The sequence below is a fragment of the Postia placenta genome (genome assembly GCF_002117355.1).
Source record: "Postia placenta MAD-698-R-SB12 unplaced genomic scaffold POSPLAscaffold_6, whole genome shotgun sequence".
NCBI lineage: Eukaryota > Fungi > Basidiomycota > Agaricomycetes > Polyporales > Adustoporiaceae > Rhodonia > Rhodonia placenta.
Genome location: NW_020169837.1, coordinates 264,358 through 288,978, shown reverse-complemented (window position 1 = coordinate 288,978; position 24,621 = coordinate 264,358). Strand labels below are relative to the sequence as shown.

The 24,621-nt window shown below is 53.0% G+C and overlaps 5 protein-coding genes across 5 annotated transcripts; 2 read left to right on the top strand and 3 right to left on the bottom strand.

Annotated features, from left to right (window-relative positions):
- Positions 1-3,226: 3,226 nt before the first annotated feature.
- POSPLADRAFT_1180712 (hypothetical protein) lies at positions 3,227-7,697 on the bottom strand (the record flags this gene model as incomplete). The annotated part of the gene is made up of 11 exons (XM_024488777.1): positions 3,227-3,888; positions 3,944-4,111; positions 4,170-4,243; positions 4,302-4,539; positions 4,591-4,696; positions 4,751-4,992; positions 5,048-5,326; positions 5,383-5,446; positions 5,477-6,279; positions 6,463-6,690; positions 7,521-7,697. 11 exons carry the CDS (start codon positions 7,695-7,697, stop codon positions 3,655-3,657), a joined length of 2,613 nt encoding a protein of 870 aa, XP_024339374.1. The 3' UTR covers positions 3,227-3,654.
- Positions 7,698-11,060: 3,363 nt separating this feature from the next.
- On the bottom strand, positions 11,061-15,076 carry POSPLADRAFT_1074174 (hypothetical protein; the record flags this gene model as incomplete). Its single annotated transcript, XM_024482673.1, has 24 exons — positions 11,061-11,301; positions 11,356-11,466; positions 11,519-11,766; positions 11,824-11,947; positions 12,003-12,038; positions 12,090-12,526; positions 12,582-12,640; positions 12,694-12,799; positions 12,850-12,892; positions 12,945-13,044; positions 13,095-13,107; positions 13,165-13,206; positions 13,283-13,498; positions 13,552-13,613; positions 13,670-13,683; positions 13,741-13,824; positions 13,891-14,121; positions 14,174-14,205; positions 14,257-14,323; positions 14,371-14,538; positions 14,587-14,662; positions 14,718-14,829; positions 14,882-14,899; positions 14,950-15,076. 24 exons carry the CDS (start codon positions 15,074-15,076, stop codon positions 11,221-11,223), a joined length of 2,607 nt encoding a protein of 868 aa, XP_024339373.1. The 3' UTR covers positions 11,061-11,220.
- A 471-nt stretch (positions 15,077-15,547) lies between these two features.
- On the top strand, positions 15,548-19,372 carry POSPLADRAFT_1141998 (hypothetical protein; the record flags this gene model as incomplete). The annotated part of the gene is made up of 14 exons (XM_024485368.1): positions 15,548-15,678; positions 15,753-15,857; positions 16,614-16,941; positions 17,000-17,147; positions 17,204-17,322; positions 17,372-17,703; positions 17,761-17,886; positions 17,941-18,058; positions 18,121-18,330; positions 18,394-18,563; positions 18,622-18,832; positions 18,898-18,973; positions 19,033-19,138; positions 19,192-19,372. The coding sequence occupies 14 exons, from the start codon at positions 15,548-15,550 to the stop codon at positions 19,370-19,372; spliced, it is 2,361 nt and encodes a 786-aa protein (XP_024339372.1).
- An 822-nt stretch (positions 19,373-20,194) lies between these two features.
- Positions 20,195-21,446, bottom strand: POSPLADRAFT_1141351 (hypothetical protein; the record flags this gene model as incomplete). Its single annotated transcript, XM_024485290.1, has 5 exons — positions 20,195-20,414; positions 20,478-20,746; positions 20,798-20,950; positions 21,011-21,225; positions 21,251-21,446. 5 exons carry the CDS (start codon positions 21,444-21,446, stop codon positions 20,195-20,197), a joined length of 1,053 nt encoding a protein of 350 aa, XP_024339371.1.
- A 1,933-nt stretch (positions 21,447-23,379) lies between these two features.
- Positions 23,380-24,296, top strand: POSPLADRAFT_1039663 (hypothetical protein). Its single transcript, XM_024477578.1, has 2 exons — positions 23,380-24,086; positions 24,196-24,296. The coding sequence occupies exons 1-2, from the start codon at positions 23,404-23,406 to the stop codon at positions 24,227-24,229; spliced, it is 717 nt and encodes a 238-aa protein (XP_024339370.1). The 5' UTR covers positions 23,380-23,403; the 3' UTR covers positions 24,230-24,296.
- Positions 24,297-24,621: the final 325 nt, after the last annotated feature.

Below are 24,621 nucleotides of genomic sequence, written 5' to 3'. Positions count from 1 at the left end.
CCGGGTTACTGCGTTGTTCGACGTGATGGTGGATGAGTTGTTCGACTAGGTGAAACTAGGAACGTAGCTTAGAAAGTTCGACCTTTTGATACAACGGTCTATACTCCTATATTGATGCCTGACTCGTAGACAACGAGCGAGGACTTATGGACAGTGCGTCGTCCTGAAGATCGAGCGAGGAAGTCGAGAATGACCACTACCCCAAGCGAGGAGGAGCAGAGACTTGAATGAATAACCAGGTCGAACTTAGGGTTCGACCGACTAATGGTACAACTACTTATACAAGTACCGACTACGCACGGACCATCGTGTCTATGTGGTCGTGTTAGTGAAGAAAGAAACGTAGTGGTACGATACCAGGCACGAAGTGCGCACGGACCCCATTATGTAAGCTACATAATGTTCAACCTGCGGGTGAGCGCTAAGACAGGCGCCAGTATGGGCGCTAGTAGTACAAGGAATAGAACGGAAAGACAAATGTTTCATGCCCCAGTGGTCCTGTTCGCAACCTCCTGTGCTTCCGGTGCACTCGCTGCACTGATGTGATTGGCTTGGGATATGGGTGTGATGCGGGCATTGTCGCGATCATTTTTCTCCTTGACATAGCTGTGGTACACCTGGTAACAAGCTCGAACACCACCACAGTGATTGTTCCGACCGTCCAGCAGTCACATTGAACAGATGTACTTACATTATGAGATTATGAGCTTTATTTGAGCAATGCAATAAGCTTCTTAGAGAGAGCAATACAAACAGAACAAACAACTCACCAAATTATGCAGATGGCTCAGAATGAAGAAGGCGAGCTGGCATGTGGATCTAGGATGGGAGAAGTCAAATTAACAGACTCCTGATCATGAGATCAGGGTACTGGTACATTCACCAGGAGCATGGGCTCAAAATACATGCAAGACAATATTGGCCCATTTGAGACATGGGTGGGCAAGATGAAAAACTTCTCAGATTTGTCGCACATGTCTTGTCGTGTCCGATGCAAGTCACCTGATTCGCGGTGGTTGCTCGCGGGTTAAACTGCGATATGGGTAGCCGCCGGCCAAGCATACATCACATCCGTAAGTCAAATCGATGGATTTGCACGAGGGTCAAGCGATTTTGACCGGGGTGCAAACTTGACATTTGTCCCCCGGGCATCTGCAGGCCGTTCAAACGTAGGCTAAAGGATCTTCTGGCCGTGTACTGTACAGACTAGCTTCAGTTCGTTCCCTCCGGTCGCGCTGAAGCCAATACATCATTATCTTGTATAGATTTATCAGTGCTTCCGAGGTCAAAGAACCCTCGTTTGTGCCTTCAAAGGACCCCGAGAGACCCCACAGGTTAAGATTGTGAGTCGAGACAGACCTAGAACTGTATAGGTCATTAGCAGCAGTAGGACGTAGTACTGGTAGTTTGTACGCGAGTGTCGTCAAGATGATTTCCCCTTTACAAAACAGTGATCAAACGTGGTGTTCTCCGCCACGTAGTCTTGAATCAGCGTCAATACTCTATTTCAAACCTCTGAGACTCGGATCTACCACAGACGCTACTTACTGCACGACTATGTCTGAAAAGGACGATACCCTCGGGAGACGACAGTGAACGGTCGGGAGAAGCTGAAACCTTAACAGGTTCAGGACATTAGGCCAGAAGGCCAGACCCGGTCAGCATCGGTTCTATGATCCAAGTGAGTTGATCACAAGCTCTGGTGCCAAATTTGCGTCCGGACTCCGGATAACATTGATTACTGACGATATCTGCTCAAGACTCATGAGCATCTAGAGCAGTACTTTTGATTAAATGTTTCATGATGCATGCTGGACGCGTCTTGCTCTAGGGGTGATAGACTTGCAAGCAAGTATGACGACAATAAAACACCTACTTACTGACAAATACTCTTCCCCGTCTACTATGTAAATAGATCTGGGTATTGTTTTGCTGCGGTGTTCCCTTCCACGTACCGCGACAAGAAATACGCCCACGTTTGCGTCACTCCTCTTTAATGCGGTATTCTCATGTCCTTATAGCTTCAAGCACTAGAGCTAAGGCCTCCTTGATAATGTTGTGTACGCCGCGCCTGATCATGTAAGGATGCATCAAGTTTTCCCACCGTCATCTAACATGTACTCTGCGACGCCGCTCGACTATGTTACTTACGTAACCCAGGTACAGGCTTCATGTCCGGCAACCATATGTAAAACGTTGCTTCGGCCGTTTGCACAACGTCAAGATGGTGTGCACGAGGCAGCGCAAGAAACCGGCTCCTTGAATTTCAAGCCGTGGCCACTCATTGCGAGATCCTCCTATATACGGCATAACATCGGAGAGAAGGCGCAGTCTGTCCATTATTTTGTCAACCGCCGATCGTGATTCTTACAGTTTCTTCAAAAACTCTCCTTAGAGATTCAGGCTCGTGGAAACATCACGCAGTTTGCGCCATCTCATCGTCAGTTGTCGTCAGTAGTCACGACGATGGAGCAAGGGGCGTCCCAAAAATCAAGTGCTGATTGAATAATTCTGGGTCTGTCTTTGACCCCGGTACTCAAACGGGGTCACTGCTTCGTACAATGATATTTCCTCGGAATTCAACCTGATGCTGTGGCCCTTGCGTGAAATGTAGGATTGCTACAATGCATTCGTTTCTTGCCACGCGTACCGCAGCAACCCCTTCCTGTGTATCGCACGTTGCAGATGATATGTAAATTGCGATCTAAGCAATGACTCAGTGCAATAGTGCATTTACAAGGCAGACATGATGGCGTCAGTAAGCGCCGACGTTCAAACCAATTTCACGTTTCAGCTTACCCTCTTTCAGGTGTCTGCGGCGGTCTTCGATGAATCTCGATGAATCGACAGATGTCTAAGACATCACTTTGCAGATCCGCAGAGGGTCGCCTGATATAGACGTGTATGTCACTTTATATCAAACCTCGGTCTTCTCGCAGTACGATCGTTTGCTTGGCAAGCGCATCCAGTGACCCACAAGTGTCGCAGAACGCAGCGGCCTGTATAACACATGTGATCACTCGCTGATTGAGTCGAGGTTGCATGCAGAACATGCTAGCTTAAACGCAGAAGCTACAGATGAGTCAGAAGGCTAGGTAAGGCTGCTCCATATCGTCTAGCGAAGAGCAAGAACAAGCATCAGTGTGCTGCGGCGCTTGCTGCGAAGTCACCTCCAAGCGAAAGCTCCACAAGCATAAAAAACCCGAACAGCACTTCTCTCGCTAAATAGTCTAAAATAAGCATGGATTCATACAACAGTAGTACACCAACAAGTCGGGACATGCTCCCGCCATCGTAGCAGCATCACTTTTGGTACACAAATGCAGGAGACCGGGGAGGCATATCGCACGATACGCGAACGAGTGCGCTATTCTAAAGGCATGTAAAGATGTCCAAGTCCACTATGACGCAGGAGCCTCTAAATCTATCGACGATGAAGCGGAGTGTTCTAAGTATGTGTTATGTTGCAAATAAGGAGGGGACGGTATACTAGGTTGGTATGCGGTGTAGGCCGGTGGATGGTGAGGGATGAGCGTGAACCGGACCGATTGCAGTCCAGACCGATGCGAGATAACGGGGGTACGAGACATGAGAACGTAGGGGCTGGTAAGCAGTCGTCCGAAGAGAGAAGGCGTAGCGGAGACAGAGATGTGGCTAGAGACTGAAGACCCCTCCAGCCCTCCGACGTGACTGGACTGGGTGTACCATCACGAGCGAGATACCAAGGCCCACAGTCAACCCGATCGAGACTGACACGAGCTGCAGGGCAGTATCAAACCCGGAGAGGTAGGATTCCGTGGACGACGAGCCGGCTGTTTCATCCGACACGAACGAGAAGAGGCCACCGTTCGCGAGACCTGATGGCAGTTGGAAGAGAATACCAGTGATCTATAGAACACCGATTAATGAGGGATTGGTAGAGAATAGCTTTTGGATGACTCACCATGACGGCAAATGCGTTTCCATTGCGGAAGAATCGGCCGTACAGGTTGGAAATAAACCCAACAGCCAAACCGCCTACAGCTGCGGAAATGTCGCTTTGATTGGGGAACTTGGTGCCCGTGAAGTGGTTGCAGACCCAGCCAACGCAGGAGATAATAACGAGTAAGAGCTGTGTGAACCAATACGTCAAGACATACAGTTGCGAGACATCTAAAGAGAAAACTAACCGTCTCGTAGCGATTGGTTGGAGCTTGGTTCCGGAGACTCAGGGACAACGAGTACAACGGTACTGTTAAGAAAGCTGAAAGGTTCGTAATACTTAGCAACAGATCCGACAATTGCATTGATAGGTCACGCACCCCACCACAACGACGGCGTCTGCTGGTACCAAGGACCGTTGGGATCATGACTGTTGTTACACGTCAAGTCATTTGCCCCGGCCAACGGGTGATGCGTGATTTTCGAATAGGCTGTAGCACCAATCGACAGACCAAACCCGAGGAACAAGGAATAAATGATCGAGAAGCAGACGCGAACGGCTCCTGAGACAATGTTGCGAGATGCCAGCTCCAAGCTACCACAGAGGATGATGAAACCCTGAACACTAATGAGCTTTCCAACGTATAGCAAGGTGCAATGTGAACATACGGGTAGGATGAGCACGATGGACGCAGCACCGATCGCCGTGTAACAGAAGATGCCAGAATCAGCGAGCGCAGCGGCGATGAAACTGAAAAGCAATGTAACAGTGATCCTGGAAAGAGCGTCAGCAACAAAACTGAGGAATTCAACAGTGGGTATCGCTCACTCGAAGACGTTAGAGTAGAGTTCGTTACGAGCCGCAAAGACCTGGATGACGATGAGAAGGCAACCGAGGGGGAAGGAGATGAGGGAGTCGATGAAGGAGCCATTGAATGAGACACTGCAAATGGAGGCCGAACAGAATCCACCAATCAAGATGAGCTGCCAGAACTTGTACAGCTGCGGCTTGCGCATGAGATCATCGAGGTCTATAGACGCATCCTTGACGGATATGTCATCGTGAATAACCTGACCGCATCGTGTCAATGTCCAGTGCACAGATACTAGTAAGAAGCCAGCATACCTTCCAGTACAGCGCATACGCATCTTGCAGCTTGCCGATATCGAGGGCGCTCCCTTGCCGAATGAACTTGATGTTGCTCGTGCTCGTGGCCGTGTCATCGAACGAAATGAGCATCACATCCGGCAGGTACATGCAGCTGAGCGAGATATCGAGCACCTTGGCCGTGCTCTGGATCTGTGCCTGTAGCCGGTGCGTCGGGCCTCCGAACATCATCATCGCGCGTGCAAGCTTCAGGATGAACTCTTGCCGCTGCACGATCTCCGCAACATGACGGGTGATCTAACCGGGACGATAGTGAGCATCCGGCAACAGCTCGAGACCGGGCGAGAACGTACATAAACCTCGGCCTTTTTGCGCCGTCGTTTCTCGCGCCTCGCCTTGTCCTCTTTGTCCTTGGCCCTGAGCCGCTCCTTTTCCTGCTCAAGCCACTCCTCGTCGCTCGTCGCTGGAGTCCCTGGCGTGCTCGGCGTGCCTGCGCGGCTCCAGCCACGCTTCGGCAGGTTTTGCAGGACGCCCGTCCACTTCGTGCGGCTCCTCATCGACGACGGCGACTCGCCCTCGATGTTGAATGGCATCGACGCCGTCCTGAGGTGCGACGGGTGCTCCGGTGCGCTTTTCGGGTCAATCTCAAAATGCATGCTCCGTGGCCGGCTGAGCGTGGGCGAAGACTTCTCGACCTTCGGCATCTTGCTCTCCAAGGAGTACCGTGAAAGATGGTACCCCGGCCGCTTAATGCTAGGCGCGAGGGCTGCGTTGTTCGGCGCAGCGGCCCCAGCGATGTTTCCGGTGCTTGCGATGAGCGGGCCAAACACGCCCGCACCGTTCCGGGTGTGCGGAGGTCTCGATTCACCCCATGGCTTCGGCAGCCGCAGGTTTGTGAGGGACGCCACTGAGGCATTCGCTGAACCTGCCCAGCGAGGTGTCCGCTCACGCGATGGCGATTGCGAGCGCCGACCGGGCTCTGAGCGCATGCTGTCTTGAGTAATGGTACGTGAGGGCGGGAAAAACCCGGACGATGGCCGTGACTCGTCAAATGACGACCGAATCGAGGGTGTGCCCACTGTCGCCGAGGCCGCGTCGTTCGCATCGTACAGCGACAGCAAAGCCGAGAGCACGCCAGTATGCCTCGGGGGACCGAGCGGCGTTTGCGGGCTATCCGCGCTCTTCTCCACATCCGACTCTGTGTCAGTAGTCGCAGAGCCCGGCAGCCGCCACTTCGCCTTGCGCCGCTGCTTCTTCCGTTGTCGCATAATGCCGCCGTTGCTATGCCTGTTGCTGCTACTGTTGCCATGCTTGTTGCTGCCGCTTGCATCTGTGGACTCAGTATGGTGGTGGTGGTGGTGGTGGTGCCATCCCTTCCAGTTGCCGAGTATGCCACGCCGGTGCGCATTGATGACCTGCTGCGCCTGCTGCACCGAGTGCCTTTCCGTCCCTGCACCCGGCAGCCCCGCCGTCTCGCTCGGGTCGATGAATGCCTCCCCGGGGACGTCGTGCGACGGTGATGGATACTCGGACTGAGGCGCGGACTCGGATGAGGTCGAGGTCGACTCGCGCGTCAGGACCGTCTCCAGCCGCGGAAGGCTCGCGGGTGATGAGGACTGGTGCCGCTCTAGTGCATCGGTCAAGGTCTCGAACGCGGAAGGCTGCGGAGAGGAGCATCAGCGGCCATGTCGTAAAATGGACAAAAGGGGAAAGTGTAGTGTCCCAAGTGCCAAAAGGAAGGTTCACGCGGGTCTCGGACATACTTGTGCGCGCCGGCGTCCAGAGCAAATACAAACGTAACCGCGAGAATCAGGAAGCATGCACACGCGAATCGTCTGAGACAGCGATAACCACCGAGTCCGGCGGCCACAGTGCTCATGCGGCCTAGCGCAACAAATGCATTGCGAAGGCCACGGAGGCGAAGAAAAGCAGAGGAACGAGGACAAGGAAGCAGAAAAGAAGGCGCCGGCTTCCGCGAGGGAAGCTTCTCAGACACATTCACCTGAGAAGGAGAGTGAATGCGCCACAAAGCTCGCACGAGCGCTCCATGGGGAAGTGCCGCGTGTCCAATATCCGAAACGCGTCTATGCCAATGCCGTTTGCGACGTAGTCCACAGTCGCCATCATACACGCGCACAAGTCATTCATTGCGCAAATTTTCAGTCCCAGGGTACTGCATCCGCGGCGCGTTGCGAGATGACTCCGCCAATCGCCATCGTCGCGTTCCCTCGGGCGTGATATCAATAGGCGCTTCCGCTGCCTCGCCCGCAGCCGCACAACATCAGCGAGACAACGCGATACCAAGCCATGAAACCATCAATCGATGTGCGTGGAGATAGGCCGCGATAAGACGGGGACAATGCAGGTCGGCGGTCGCACTGTCGCAGATTCCAGGCCCAACTCAAAAGCCTCTTTCGCCTGGACCAATGTGGCGGCGAACAACGCCCGCGCCCTTCGGGAACGCATAGCTAATATAGAAAAGGACACTCACATCAAGCCCGTGCTCGTCCAACGCCCTCGGTGACTCCGTCGACTCCGTCGATGCATCTCGCTCGTCGTGCCACTGCACCTTGCGTGGTGTCTTTGTGCCTCCGGATCGACGAGTTCCCCCTGGCGGGCGATTGTCTTGCGTGGGCGAGGGGATTCGTGGGGGACTGCCAGAGTCCATGATGAGTGTTGACGTGGACTGGGTCTGGAGCAGAATGCTCTCTATTGATGGTTGTACATGGGGAGGCATAGTCGAGATTAAGATAGAAGAGAGTGAAGAGAGAGAGAGAGAAAAGGAGAGAGAGTATCAACAAGAGAGCGGAATGGGAGAGATGCGCTAGAGGCACTCACAGGTATATGAGGGAGGGAGACGCGGCCACAAGGCAATAGGGGTTGGCCGAGACCGCGGCGACAAACAAAGGGAGCGAGCGAACGCTTGGGATGTTTTGGAGTGCTTTGACTCTGTTGGTAAGACGTGCCGCGCGGATGTTGTCCCGCAGCAGTCGAGAACCAAGAAGCGCGACCGAGAACAAGTTTCAGGCGATAGTCGGTGGCGGTCGTGTATCAAACTGGACTTCGATACGATCGGAGTCTAAGTGAGAGACGGGCGAGACGTATTATATCGCAATAGACTGGGGCATGAGAAGGCAGGAAGAGGGAGTCCGCAGCGCTGTCCGAAGCATGCCGAGCACCAGCTCACTGTTCCTGGAGAGACGGTAGACCCCCGCCGACCCGTCCATTTGTCGCCGTCGATGGTTGACTGTGGAGCGGCGCACGCTACCTGTTGGTGTCAGTTGACGTCAAAGGGCCAATCGGCTTTCGCGGTCCGCTCCATACCGGGCCCGATCTCTGCACATCAGTGGCGGAACTGGGCGTCGGCAGCCGCAGCCGGGCGCTTCCCGAGTCCCAGCCGCCGCGGCGGTCGACTTCATTTTTGCCTACCATTTGTAGGGCGCGAAGTGGATCGCGTCGCTGTCTATCAAACAAGCTATTCATATCATCACCCCTTCTTGCTTGGCGACTTGGGCCGTCTGCGATCTCTTCCCTGCTCCAGTTCGGTAGGCCTAGCGCGCCGCATGACGCCTTCTGTCGTGGCTTCGTCTGCAACCTGTACTTCTGTGAGATGATCTGCCATGTCCGCCACCGCCCTTCTCTATATAGTGCTCCCACAAGCCTCCCACTCCTCATGCGAAGCCCATTTTGCAATTTGATGACTTACACGCCGTCTCCACAAACATCTGGCAGTCCAGATCTCCCTTGTCATCTGGGTGAGACGACGCGGACACATCTGATGCCATGAGTCCGCCCTATCCGATAATTTCTGCTGTTGGCTCTGAAGAGCTCAACCTAACAGTCTGGTTGCTTTTGGCGCTGACCGACTGAACGCCGATCCCAAAAGCGCTCCTCAATATCATCCGACACCAGCCGAGGGAGTATGTCAGGTGAGTATCCAACGGTCAGTCTGGCTTGAGGGGTTGTGGGACCTCGATGGCTGCATGTGGTGCACGGGGTAGCCACGTAACTGCCCAAAGTGCCAGAATTAGGCACGAGGAGGCAAGCCCTCCACGGTCGTCGAACAAGGCTGCAGGGAAGCCTCGACAGGTGATCGGTGAATACGGCGGATGATTTGGGACCGTCGCCTGCGTGCCGTCGCTTCCGACTATTGGCCTGCTGCTGATATGCTATGCTCATGTGGCCATGTCCAAACTCGCGCTACACCACAGGGCCGATGTCGCGAGCCTTCAGGGAAGCGTGAAACGGGCCAACGTCAGCACGTTTTGTGCAACCGGGCGCCATTCGTCAGCTAGTCATCGTCGGCGAAGGTTTCGGACCGTATCTGGACAGTCATCGTGGAAGATCGTTACGCATGGGGAAGCTTGTCGGCCACGTTTTCACCGGCCTGCTACGGTAGTCGGCGAGTACAGGCGGGTGGTGGTGCTACCTTGATCGTGTCACGAGACCGGGTCGCTTGTATGCCAATGCATTGTCCTTGTTTCTTCAGGCAAATGCTGAGGTATGTCTTCATCACGGCTGGTAGAGCATTGATTAGTCTTGTGCTGCATGCAACGCACATACGCACATATATCACAAGTTCTTTCGCGTCTCTGAGCGTCATCTGGTGCATATAGGCGTACTGTTCACCAAAATGTTCTAACCCTTTAACGCCTGCAACAACACGTTATGAAGGTTCGAAGAGTCGTAATCCATGCCTCGATGCAAGGCACCGGCTCGAGACTAGTTAGGTGTGTGAACGGATCACGCAGCGCTCGCATCACTTATTGCCCCATGTTGTGTCGACGAAGTCACTATATGCGCATATATGCAGCATATACGTGACTCAAACTCGGTAGTGAACACTGTTCATGTCATGACGATGGCGCATGCGTCACGTTACAAGCGGAAAAGTCGACGCAAAGGACACAATAATCTCAGCATAGCGTCAACGGATGCAGAGAAGCAGCGTACCTCGAGCCAATATACTCAACGAAGACAATCCACGAAGGTTGTTGCTGAATAAATGCAAGGTGTATGCACTCGTGTTCGCCTCTGCAGGATCTTTTGACGAGCGTACGACGGCCCCGTGCGCCAGATGCACTTGTATCCAGAGCGGAAAAGGGGGAAAAGAGCGACGCTTGTGCAGAACAAGACTGGCTGCGCGGAGGTCAGGAAGGAGCGGGGAAGGGGAGAAGTTGTGTCAAAGGTCGTTCTCTCTGCTGAGCTCTTATGTGAGGGTCGAAGGCGCATTGCGTCGGGGTTTGAAAAGCAGGCTTCTCTCGATCACTCCCTTAATTTGGTATGTCTATTTCTTGATCTGGCATACGTCTCGCATCCTTGACGTCATACCATGGGAGGTTGGTGTCACGATCCGCTGCGTCTTCGTTTTGTGATTCCTGTGTCTATAAATACGTTCAAGTCTTTAACGCGTTGTACAAATAGCTATAATGATGTTCCGGCACACGAACTCGCATAGAATTTCAATTTCTGGCCTGGCACACTATTTTATTGAGCTGTTCACAGTGAAATGTCTTTGCCTATCGAAAGCTAGATCCCGAGTGCTGAAAAGAGCAGATGGATCCTCCGCACACATAGCTTGCATGTCCAACCACACCAGACAAAGTATGCCCGATGCAAGAGGTGCGCGTCGGAGTCTATATTCGCGGCGCGAGAGCGAGATGTTTTTGCCTTCCCCGTTGACAAGATGCATGTATACGTAAACAGTCAAGTCAAGGATCTATGTGACATAACGGACAACGGAACGTATCCCCAGGCAATCGAACTCATAGCTGAAGGCTTCATTGAGGAATCTTGCACGAAATTCGTGTACCCTGCAGGCTACCAGCTTATATAGTAACCTGCGGAATTCACACATTGCTATTTTTTTTAGCCTCATAGGGACAGTAGCAAGCCTGTAGAAGATTATTTAGCAAAGTTAGAACAATTGTTGCAGGCGGCAGATGCAGACTTCGCAACTCTTTCCGATAAGCAAGCCCTACGACCCATAGTACCATTATTCGAACAGCTGGTCTAACGTTCTATACTGTTTCACTTCCCTTAAGTGCTTGATATCAGGAAACCAGCGCAATAGCGTCTGGGGTATACAGACATTGTGGAGGCAGACAGCCTTTGTACTTGTACATTCCAACCATAGAGCCGATACAAGAAAATTGGCAAAGCCATCTCCGAAGCAAGTTCGATCTTGAAATTTAGATGTAGATGGGAAGCGTTGGGTTCAATCCTCTCCAGTCAATTCCTTCGACGAAGTCTTTCTGGTCGATCAGGAAGTCCTATGACACATACCTCGTCAAAACGGGAGATGGCGAGTTGTGTAGAGTACCTACCATCGGACACTCGACGAGGGCTCCTTTCACTTGACTCAACCGATCTTTGACCCGGTCGAGCGGTACGTCGGGGATAACATGCCCCGGCAAAACATTGGGCACAATGTAACGCTTTGGCGCAGTTAGATGCATGTTGAGAGACAGAACAAACTTCAGTACTGACTGCGTATGCGTCCCAATCGCGGACTAAGTTCGTGGGCACAGGACGGAAGATCTCGGTGAAGATATCCCTGTTACGTTTCGCAGTCTCGTTCCATAGCCTCATCGTCTCATCCGAGATGGGGTCTGCGACTATCTGGTCCTGGGGCTCGGACAGCTCGTCAGGATTGGGGTGAGGAGCTGGGCGCATGAAACCCGTAACCGGCTCATGAGGCTCCTCGACACGCATGGGAGGGATCAGGCCGAGATGTTCTGGTCGCACATGTCAGCGTCGGCGGCATATGGAGCATGCCTTGGAACTATTCTCACCTCTGAACAGCTTGCGACGCAAAGTAGTAGCGAATCGGCTGGCCATGAAGGGCCTCCCATCCATCGTAGATTCCACCATGTCGTCGTCCTCGATGACCAGTGCAATTTCGGAATCGCCGTCGCCCTGCGGATAGGCACAGGTCAGCAGAAGTGCATACATTAACGAGCGATAGTCCCACCTTCTGACTTCGATCATTGATATTGGCTGAACCAAGCTGGAAAGACACGTCAGACTGATCTCAGCGAGCAACATCAAGTGCACTTACAATAACTCTCTGGTCGTCTACAATCATCACTTTGGAGTGAATGTAAAGTAGCTCCGACACGTACGCGGCCTTCTCCTCTTCGACCGTGCCGAGCCATTTCTCCTCAAGGAGACTGGTGCGGTCACTGAGCATATGCTGCACCACGTTGTCCGAGACGTCGTCGTCATTCCGCAGCCGATCTGCGGCGCCCTTCCATCGCTCGAGGATCTCGACGGCCTCCTCGTACGACTTGGGGAGCTGATACGTCTCTGTCTTGAGCTCGGCCTTCCCGCCAGCGGGCGAGAGCTCCTCCGTGTAGGCGCCAGTGGGGAGGACGACGCTGACGTCCTGCGGTTCCAGGGCTTCTTCGTGTTTGCCTACCCACAATCGTGCGAGTGCGACCATCGCTTGATGGAACTTCACACCGCTATCTTCCTCAAGGAGCGAGAGGAAGGACGCTAAGAAAAAGCGAGTCACGCAAGCGTGAAATGGTGAAGTCTAAAAATAGCGTACGGTACGGGGCGTTAATGCGGTCGTATGCACGAAGATGGTAGAACTTGATGTAATCCTCTCTGCACAATATCCAATGAGAGACCTGAAGTTACTACCAGCAGCAAGCACGTACGGGTTGAATCCTGCCTTCCGAATTTCCTCATAGATACTGTGGCCTCCTCGGTTCATCGTGCGATACTGGGCGGCCATAATTATCTTGACGGAACTGTCTTCCTTGACTAAATTTGCCTGTTAGTAGGACGCTCATCATGGTGCACTAGGAGCGTACCCGGCCCCGCAAAGCCCGGAACTTCTGGAATGAGCACGATCACCTGGGGAGGACAAGTTATAAATACGACGCATTCCCCATCGCACGCGCCCTACCTTGAACTTCTTGTCATCTCTAGCTGCCATCAGAATCCGTTCGACAAGAGCGGCGGCAATCTGATTCTTCACGGGGCCGTCACGTGTTGTAGTAGAAATGCTAATGTAGACCTGAGCGGATGAAGGCTACTGCTTTATAGTTCAACTCACAAGAACTGGTTTTCTGCAATGAGTTGCTTGTATTAGCGATAAGAGATGTATGGCAACGGAATTCATGTACCGATGTAGACAAAATGGTTCGCTTCGAGAATAAGTTGGCAGTCTGCAAACGCAATGCATGAGCATCCCATGTAATCGTCGGTAGCGATAACAACTCGATACAGATAAATGATACCTACAGGCATTCTGGATGCTATGCTCGGTCAGCACGCCGTGGCTCCAGTCGGACACGCTCCGAATCGCTTGCACGCGGCATGTCCCGTTCGGCGGACGAGGGTACAGTTCTGGGTTGTCTTCTTCATAGTCGACATCATCGTAATCGCGCCGGGCAACGTGATGAAAACGCTCTTTGAAGCGACGACCCATGGCTTTCCACTGCTCGCGGTGTGGATGGCCTATCATGATCCACTTAATAAATCAGCAGATGCAGAGAAGAAATGTTGCATACGGGCGACAGCCTCGTTCGGGGCGGCTTCGACGTTGTGCGGAAGGGCAAGCCAGTCATACCGTCTTAGAATTACATGTGTGAGCGTTGCGTTGTCATGCCGCATAGAAAGAGCACTGACTGCTCGTGTTTATACTATGTAAACACGAGATATAAGCCGTAAACGCAAAAAAGGGTGAGAACCTAGCTCACTTTCCGTCTCTTCACTTCGTTCCATCGTTCGACGAAGTGTTGCGCTAGATCCAATACAACCGGACCACATAGCGTCATGTGGACCTATTAGCCATTAGCACATCTCCCCATATCGGGTACCACACTCGAAGGGGGGGGACACAAACTCACGTCGTGCCACGGCATTCTCGCGCTCTCGATGACACTGAGCCCGTTGCTTACGTAGTTCTGTACATTCTTGAAGTCCATGATGCGCGCGTTATTGTAATCCTGCCCGGGAAACAGTGTGCGCCCGAGATCAGTCGGATGCACGTCTGCGAGCGGATGCGTGGGCGTATCCCAGCGGCCGAAGCAGAGGTCGAGACCGCCTACACAGGCGCGGTGGTTGTCGATAATAACAAGCTGTATCTCGAATATTACTCGTGCAAGCAGCAGGGACAGCATGCTCACAAACCTTCTCGTGATGCGACCAGAACTCAACGTCGTCTATGAATATGTCAGGGTTCGATTCTACCGCTACTTGACTAATCAGTTTACCCTGGCTGCCAATATGGTCTGGATGCCGCATGCAGGCGATGTTAGGATGTAAATCTTCTAGCGCATGCTGCTTACCGGTGAGTCAGGGTTACTAGAATTCAAGGCACAACCGACCTTCGTGTGAGAAGAGCTCATCGACATCGTCTGTGTCACTTCCTTGTACACTACGACGTAGATACGGACGCCCTCCTCTGCCTTGCGTTTCAAGAGGCGGTCAAGGCGCCATTCTTGGTTGTACGCTGCCGGGCGGCGCAGGTAGAGTTCGGGCGTAAGCCACCAATCCTAATTACCATCAGGGGCAGCGACGACAGGTATATACGTTTCACATACAAGGATGAAGATAGCCTCTCGTGCTTTATCAAGCATCTCCGAAAGGGCATACATATAATCATGGCCATCGATGTGCCTGAATTATATATTTCATGGGTATCCTGACAATGTGTGCATGGCTGCATACGCACCATTTGACGAAGTTCTGCGAACGTTCCGCAGCGAACGAGTCGAAGCGATGGCTCGCGTTGATCTCCGCTCTGATCGTGTCTGCCTCCTTCTCTTCGGGGGTGTCATGGCGGCCTAGTGAACATGTTTGATGATTTGCATCAATGTGCAGAGTCTTCACACTCACGATTCGGACGAAGAACACCTACAGCGAGGTGAGCAATTTGTTAATTGACTATTGGTCGCATGGCTTACCGAGGACTGTTTCCTCCGTATGATACAGCCCCTTGTCGACGAAGCGGTCAACTTTGCCGACCACTCGGTCGACCTGGTCGAGCTCACGCTCGAGGGAGTGTTCAAGCTTTTTGAGAAATCCAGACATTCCTGAGCAATGTAGTCAAGGAACAGCGCTCTACTTTGCTCGCTGATTGCAATCTGCGACCTGTGCGACCGGCAATAGCCGTTGCTTGGCCGTTCCATATTTTTGGATGCCGTGAAGCAGGGACGGAAATGAACATCTAACAATAGACCATTCGATGAGTGTCAGTGCGCTTTACGCGCTTGGGGAAGACATGGTATGGTGATAGATGCCACTCGAACTAAGCCCAAGACAGTGACTGGTAGTTGTTGGGGTTTCGCAGAGTTTCGGCAAAGTCACTTGGCTCAGCCACAGACGCGCACCGGCACGTGACACACGCGAAGGCTGAAACTGGCGGCTGCTATAGCGTGAACCACGACCTCTACAATTTGTTCACCAGTCCTCTTGCCACTCTTGCGATTATACGGACTGGCTGGGAAAACTTTACTTTCTGCTATCTCTGACGAGGAGTAACGCGTCTCAGCCACTATTCTCATGGCCGAATCTCTCTACGCGTCGTGCGCGCAAGTCCTCTCAGTCTGTCAATCAATAGAAGACGACCTTGTTGCTCTGCTCCATCCACAGACAGGATTCGCTCCTCGGCTACGGCAACTATGTCTTGACCAGTGCGTCGTCAGTGGCAGCCCAGCGAGACCTGCAAAGACTAACGTGAAACTGTGGCGCTCCAATTGAACTCTAGGCTAGCTGAATTAGACGAGGACGACATGGGTGAAATGTCGGAGGCTGAAGCAGAAGCATTGAGATTAGAGGCGGATACTTGGGCTCTGCTGCAAGCCCTTATGCCGTGAGTGCGTTCTCCATCTCTCTCAATAGGCTTCGCAATGTATCCAGCAACAACACTTGCGGGCAACGCGGATGGTTCAGACCAAGGCACTCGTTATTCACAGCAGCCACATAGAACTAGCGGCTAGAGGGCTAGGACGTCTTTTGGATAAAGCCACCGGTTTACCTCGGCGGAATCTAATTCAGAAACTCCCTGAAGATGTTCATGTCGAGCCTTGTTGCTGGCGATAACCATGAATGTTGCCCTTGCAATGAAGTGTGTCAAATATTCTGACACTACCTCAGAGTTCTGAATATTGTTGCTCGAAGGTCGCTGACTGGTCAGCACCGACTGTTTTCTACGGGTCACTGTGAGCAGGGATAGCATTTTCGGAGCGCATGCCATACAACGGACATCGCACGAACATGGGATTATGACACTTTCTGATTGGCTAGCCTGAAATGCCTGGAGGTTTCTCGGTGACCCGGATATCATCCGAAAACTCTATCCCTGCCGAGCTGTCCAGAGCATGACTAGGCTTCAGGCAGTGGGTCTTGCCCGTGGTGGCTTACAATTTCCGAAATATCCAATATATCTCAGATCGAACACTCTGGATTTTTGGGCCGCCACGATTGTCTGTTGTCACCAGTGTACGCCTCCTGGTGCCGCCTTGTAACATATCACGTCACAAACAATGCTATAGGCGGAGAAAATCATCTCCGCGCACCATCTTGGCAGCTCATGCATTGCGTTCGAACGCTGACATGATTCTCTTAGCCTCCGTAAAACCCAACCGCTGAAGCACCCTGACCCGCATACCCTCCTTGCGGCCAATCCATACACTCCACCAGCTACTCTCGCGCAATCCATCATGAACTCTTCGCCGCTACTCTCAGAACTCGTCGTTGTGCGCGAATGGTTACACGAGACGGCCGCGGTACCCACCGACCCTGGCGTAACGACCGGTTACTGGCCGTTTACCAAACATACCATCATGCAGAGTTTGCGGACGGGTGGCGCCGTACCGGGAGTTGTCAGTGAGATGGACCCGGACACGATAAACCGTGGTAGCGGGGACGGGAAAGTGCTGGCGCCCTCTGACGCGGTGAGTTCTTCGACGTCTGACATGTGTAGTACCAAGCTAAATACCTAGGGCACATAAGGATTATGAGAGAGTATTGGTACAAACACTCTTTTCTCTGGTGCGGGCAGGACGATTGGACGACGCCGTTGACCTTTGCCGAAGAGCACACCAACCATGGCGAGCCGCCAGTATCAATGGCGCTTTACTTTTGCGATGGCGGGCAATTGGTGAGTTCGGTTATTTCGATATCACGGACCGGAATGTCACGGGTACCACGTTCTAGCCGACGACCTTCGCGACGATGAGCTAACGGATGACGAGTCGATGTACACGGAAGAAGGCTGGCGGGGGAACTTGCGCCGGAAGCTATGGAAGACAGCATGCACTCGCGCTGCCCTCAACGTACGTAATCATCTCGTCGCGTATAATTCGTGTGCTAACGTCACCCAAGCAATCTCTCTCTCCGACCGAGCGCGGGCTGTATGCTGCTCTCGCTCCTTCACCGCAGACTGTTGGCCCACTGACGGCTATGTGTCACTCCTGGACGGACCATCTATGGGCATTGGTGTGCGTTCACTGCGAGGACAGGCTCAGCTCTGGGCTCGCGAGCCTCACAGGGCAGAGTTTCTGGGAGGGTGGCGTCGCGGCTGTTGATGGGAAGGAGGGCGCGGGCAGAGGAGGGCCGGCTGAGGGATCCGACGACATGGATATGGACGATGACGAGTGGGAGGGCGAGGTGGTCGACGCGCTGGAGTCATTAGCAAGCATCGAAGTAGAAGAGGGGTAAGACTGTTTCACGATACCATCGTCAACATCGAAGTGGCTGACTACTATCTGAAGGCAACCGCCCGCGGATAATCCTTACCATGTATCCCAGCTGCATATCATCTTGGACCGCACGGATGCGTTGCTAGATGCATTTGCGAACACTCTTCGACAAGGAGCCTACGATATCATGTCTCCACAGTATGTCATTGATCCTACCTAAGTCCTCGTAAGCTTATGGCTAATATCTTCTAGGTATCCGATTATGACGCGCTTTTTCGCACACCTCTGCTTATACCTCAAAATGATCGATATCCCCGTCCCGCCTCTCGCCACGCAAGTGATCTTCGAAGCATATCTACAAGTTCTCGAGGTACGTTGCCGAGCCTGGCGGCGCCGATGGAATACTCACTTCGACTGTTCATTTCGTGATAGGCAGCTGGCCAGCGTGATCTTATCGCCATGTACGCCGGCGCGCTGGGCGACAACGCCATCGAGCGCTATGCGATGTTCCTCACATCTCTTGACTTGTCGATAGACGAAAAAGAGCGGAGGCTCGCACTCACTCGTGCAAGAGACCACGGCCTCGACATGCACCGCGTTGCCATCGCCACGGCGGAGAGGACGGTCGAGAAGGCGTTCTCGGTGCGCCCCCTCAAAGGCACTGTTATACCAGAACGGATGAGACTGACTATTGAACATACGCAGGCGCTGCCTCCAACCAAAGGCCCACTGCCGCCTATCATTGGCATGCAGCCGCCCCCGTCAGACGCTGAAATGCTGTTGCTCCGGTCTATCGAATGGACGACGTTCCTGGAGTCAACATATGAGACTGCACTCGAACAAGCTAACGTCATCCTCCGGTATTTCCTAGGTGCGTCCCTACAACGTTCATGCGGGCCTATGATTCCCTTTGCTAACATCAAGTGCAGCCAGTGGGCGAGCGTCATTCGCGAAGTCTCTGCTCGACGTGCTGCCTCCAGACCTCGGGCGCATTCGCCAGCCAGAAGACCTCGCCACGGAGTACCTGCACTATCGTCAGTTCTTCACCGTCTGGGAGTCGCTGGCACGCGTTGTCGAGTGTCAGGCACTGGAGGCTCCGCAGATGAACCAAGAAACGCGGACTGTGTGGTTGGAGGACTACAAGGTACGATTTAGACCGTGTGGCTCAGCGTTGCCTACCTTGCGCTCACCGCAATTGTGGTCCTGCAGCTCCTCCTACAGCAGGCTCGTGAACAAGTAGTCAAGTTGCTGACAACTGAATGGCTGGTCGTAGACACTAGCGCAAGTGGTGGTAAGCTACACGTACGTATCACTGTCTTTGTCAATAATCGACATTGCATCCAGGCGAACGCCGACGGCGCGAGCTATCGCGGATACGTCAAATTTACGTGCCCGAGCTTATCATGCGCGTGCATTCACTCCTGGTCGCCTCAAGGATCCAGGTACCAGAGTAAGTGCAACAGTGTCCCATCAATTGTTCCGCGCTCACGTGGTGAGCTCCAGGAACCTCAAGCACGCCCTCTTGCTCGCGAACATCGTCGCAGACTCGCGGTACAAGCTGACTGAAGACTTCGTCAGCGAGGACGGCCGGAGATTGGGAGACTATTTGTGTGCTGTCCGCCAGGCTGCCCTAGCGGGGTTGGAGGGTGGAGGCTCAGATCCCTTCCGGATTATTACGAACTAAATTATCTCTTTTTCTTGATGAATGCGGCCAAATCATAGTCGTCTCTCTTCCCTAACACCATCTTCGTGCGCTGCCCATCGCCATCCCTAGAAACTCTGAATGGGTACTGCTGCGCAGATGCAAGGCCGCGGTGAGTCGATATGACCAGCGGGTACGTCTTCAGCGTGGGATATTCTCGCTGACCCCGCTCCCGCCGCCCGCACTAAAACCGTCTATCAGGCACATTGCTAAATACACACAATCTCGGGCGGTGGTCTCCGTTCACTTCACTGAATGCTGCCCGAGGCCCGAGTGAGGTTGCGACCCTTCTCCCACCTCTTGCTGACTGGGTCAATTTGCCCGCTGCATGATGATCGACGTTATCGGCATTGCGTAGTTCAGGTCGATGAACGCCCGCGGCGGGTTGATGTCATACATGATTTCGAGTCGCATCATCGAGATACTTAGCCCACATTGTCGTTCGCCGGGCGATGGCTCATGACAAGCAATATTCTTGCGACGCATTTCAATCATGATGCGTTTAGATGTGATTATTCTGAAATGTCCGGCTGACACTGTAGAAGCCTCGTCCAGACTTGAACTTGTTTGCGCTTGCTAATGTCTTATTTATGGAGCACAGAAATCGCGATGAAGCATATACAAACAGCTAGTCGTCGAAGAATCTAATATTACCCTTGATGCCCGCCGGTGAGTATCTACTAACTGTGCTGCCGACACTGTATCCCCCACAAAGTGGAAACTTTCGGACTGTTGATTTTGCGTAAATGCAGCGCTACGAATTACATGATACACAGCGGAAGGCTAAATACGAAGGAGCCTCCATCAGAGCTTTTGTAAGCGTTCCTTGCCTGGTAGAATACCCATGTGGCCGTCTTCAGTGATCTTCAAGATGTCTATCTTCTGCCACAGGTGGTCGCCGTAATTCTGCTCCCTCATCCAGCTCTCGAGGGTGTGCCCCTTGGCGTTGACCTTCCTGATCCACTCCATATCCCTCTTCACTATATCATCTCGCCAAAGCGCCCACCAGCCACGGAAGTTCAGCCTCCATGTAGTCGTGTCAAGTCCTATCTTGCCCTCGTGCGCGACAGGCCGGTCGGCGGCGTACCTGTCCTCGAGCCAGTCATCAATCGTCTGGGAGACAACCTCTGCCTTCTGGCCGGTGACTTTCTCGAACGTCGTCTTCAGATGCTCCCAGCCAACCATCTCCGTTGCAATCGCCAGGTCCTGACCCGAGGCCGTGGCGCGGTTGTCAAACGTGTAGCGCGCGAAGAAACCCATGTCGGAGAGCGCGATCATGGGGACGTGTCCGTTGCCAACCGGCGTGGCGAAGACAATCGTGCCGTTCTCGCGTTTCTTCAAGGGACCGAACATCATCTGGGCCAGGCATCAGTCACGACTGGTCAGGAATACAATGAGTAAACACACGTTGTGGAGCATATCCATGTACGGTCCAGAAGTCACAACAGACCATGTCATGTCGGTCCCACTGACGGCGGACGGCTGAGCCTGCATCCATTCGGCGACGCGGCCCTTGGCATCGTAGTGTTGGCATCTGTACGTCTCATTATAATTGCCCAACTATATAACACGTAAGTGGCTCAATTTAGTGAAACAAATTCAAGGACCATATGCTCATACCTTGAATGCGTAGTCGAGATTGCTCCAAACGTAATGCTTCACTCCGGCTTGCTTAGCCAGCTCGAATATTCTCATTCCCGTGTACATCTCCCACGGCTCTCCAATAGTAAATCCATCTATGTTGACCCACGCGCCATACACGCCTTTGAGCGCCGCTGCCATGTCTTCGAAATGGTCGAAACGGCCTTGGGCAAAGCTTATCAGAAACGCTGTCACTGGAGTACACGACGAGCGTCCTACCTTTCACGCACTCGACGCCCTTGGCGAAGAGCTCCTTGGCCCGAGGATTCTCTGGGTCGCGAGTAAGTGCGCGGATGGCGTACGGAGACGGCGAGCCATCCTCCAATGGCGCGAGCAATTTGTCGATGACCGCGAGGCCCTGTGCACCGGTTGCGCCGATAACGAGGATGAGTTTCTTGTCAGTGGAAGAAGGCATGACTGGGACAATTGGCAGGCCCTCCATGTAGCTCACACTTATATATGCCGTCTTTCGCTGTGTTCTCATGTGAGCGTCAGGTAATATGGCTCGGCGACGCCACCGAGTTCCCTGGACGTGGTTGCAGGAGAAGCTCGTCAGATTACATGTCACTCTGTCTTGCGGAGAACGCACCGTGCTCGTGTGCGATGTCGAGTAATGCTCTCCCCATATGGGCTTATCTGATTGAGCGGATCGGTGTTATGCATGTCAGCCCGAGTGTCCGTCTAAGTGCACTTACGTGCAGTTACCCCCAGGGTACCCCGAGGCATCCCAAAGCATACTTTTCAAAAGTATGTCTCTTGAAGTTGAGTGAGATGTTTGAACCATGTATGATCATGCAATACCATTGAACGAGTACACGAGACCGCTTAGATGAGAGTAGCTATGTATGGACAAAGCATAGCAGCCTGCAAAACCAGCCGTACACAGGCCAGTAGGCTGAGAAAAATGCATATCACTACATAGAACCGTTTAATGAGTCTATAACGCATTACCTCATGGATGGCGCGTCCGACCTTTCGACGGCGATCGTCTATCTGTGTGGCCTGAGTTATCCCCGAGACGTCTTTTCACCGTTATTGTGCATGCAATCGAGGTGTAACTAAACGTTGGCGTCACCTTGCGCACACATGGCACGGGATACGCCGCAGGATTTGTGCTCCTTTTGATTGGTGAGTTCGGCACCGAGGCAAGCCCGCTACCAACACTACTTGGGGTCTGCGGTAGAGAGGTCCTCCCGACTGGTACCGACATCTGCTTATACATGCTCGGTGGGGATGCACTAATAAGCCGAGACGTGGCCCAAGGGTATTTCGAAGCCCGGGCGGCTCACAGCGGCAACAATACGCAACGTGGGATAGTGTACTGTTGGCCCATCTGAGGCCACACAACATGTTATCGAGGGTGGTACTCACCATGATGATGCGCTTAACGCCCAGCAGGAACATGTCCGTATGAAATCGTACTGCCGAGAGATCGACATTGGTGGCAGCCGCTGATCTCAGCTGCCTCAGCGAGTGTATCCAGGAATTTAAAATGCGAGCGGAAACACTTGGCCAATATCTCCACGCTCCTAATGACGCATCTTAGCCAAAGACTGACAGTGTCAACGTCGGTGCATGAGTGCCCTAGCATTGTCAAATAATTCAACTCAGCTTTGCGGGAACGCAGGATGGTAGTACTTGTCAGCTAATTCCATACCGATAGACCTACCCGAAAACATCGAGTTCTTAACGTCACCGGAGAAACCCCCCCGCCGGACTGCCCCAGATTTACCTCGTTATTAGGTGCGAGTGAATTTCATCCATAGTACTTGTGGGCCGTCGCCAGACCTCATTTACCATGTCAACGTTTCGCCATCACCCTTTGGACGACTCTAGAGGTAAATCAAACCTTAGTTATGCGTAGTATACGCGCACAATCATGTTGGCTGTTTCTTCGGGTGTTTGCGACGACTGTCAGTCTTGGAAAATGCTTTCGTGTACTGTTAGCTTCCTCCGGGGCATTGGTTCTCAATATACCATAGACGTTTGCAGCAGGATCTCTTCGTCTTATTGATAGTCAAATACAAATGGCAAGCGCTCAAAATATATATGTCCTTATTGGTAAGCGCTGCATGTAACATGCCCAAACTGGAATTTTGTCGCTGGTAATAAGTAGGAGTTAGCATTTCCCGATCACCCTCAGCGCATCGTTCTTACGTCTGACCTTCTGTGTACAGCTGCGATATGACGTTGGTTGCGATTTGAGTAAGCATTATCGAAAGATAATATACACCGGGCAACCGAACTTTTGGCACCTTCGTCCGACGGTGACCGAGTTTGTAGTAAACTGGGCCAAACACACCAGCACGAGGTCGCACCGCTGACACGACTGCAATCATTTGCACCCGACTTCCATAACGCTGTCAACCAACATGCCTGACCTCCAGCCTTCAGCCCGGCTCTATACACGCTTCCATCTGAGCTACTACGACCATTTCGTGTTGGGTTTCGTCAGCACCTGGCTATGGCGTGCATCATCTTCCATACAGCTGCTTTTCTTCAAGAAATACATCGGTGAGAACGCACACATGGACGTGGGCGTCGGCACGGGCTACTACACCGCGGCCTCGGCTCCGCAACTCGCGAAGACGAAGAACGTCACCCTGCTTGACGTCAATCCGAACACGCTCGAGCTTGCCGAGGCGCGCTTGCTCGCGGCAGGGTACAGGGGTACCACCGAGACGGTGCGGCAGAGCGTGTTCGATCCGCTGCCCGTGACGCTGCGCGGGCGGTTCGACTCGATTTCGTTGCTGTACACGTTGCATGTACTACCGGGCACATTCCCCATCAAGGCGAGCCATGTCTTCGCAAATCTCTCCGCGGGGCTGGCGTCGGCTGGTGTACTGTACGGTACGACCGTCTTAGGGAAAGACGCAGGCCACAGCTGGCTCGGCAGGCTCTTCCTTCGGCGCCTTAATCAGACAGGCATCTTTGGCAATGCTACCGACACACTGGGGAACCTGGAGAAGGCGCTGAGAGGGAGCTTCGAGGAGGTCGAGATATGGCAGACTGGCGTTGTTGCCTTCTTCGTTGCGCGCAAACCTTTCCGTAAATAGGTGGTGAGCAGGGGTGTCATACGCGCTTCCAGACGGTGCTGACACGTATTCTGTCAGGTATCTCATCCGTTCACATCATGTGGTTTATTGCTTATGTATCCATCACAGCTCCATCTCCAACCGCATTGTTGTATATGTTTAATAACACAAGTACTGTGCGATGTGACCGAGTCGTGCCACAATTTCAAGTACCGCCATTCTTGCGGATTATGTCGTCGACATGAGTTGGCATATACGACGACGCACGTCTCCTGCCTTGACGGTCAGTTAATCCTCGAGTGTGCGATACACATCATGCTCGTCGACACACTCGTAGATGGGATGGATGCTTGGGCTCACTCAGGTTCTCTTGAACGGGTGAACTCAATGTCGGCTCCTGCGAGTTGCAGGAGCCTGTAGAATGCGAAGGTGGCCAGCATCGAAAGTCTCTGGATGCACATTCACCACCTGGCCGGTTTCCTAAGGTGTCTCAATAGGCGGATTTAGTGCGGGCGGCAGGAGCGGGATCTGCGGGAATATCCCCAATGCCCACTC

Coding starts and splice junctions, on each gene's coding strand:
- POSPLADRAFT_1039663 (XM_024477578.1), top strand. CDS start 23,404: ATGCCTGACCTCCAGCCTTCAGCCCGGCTCTATACACGCTTCCATCTG. Junction 24,087..24,195: donor CGCAAACCTTTCCGTAAATA/GGTGGTGAGCAG, acceptor TATCCATCACAG/CTCCATCTCCAACCGCATTG.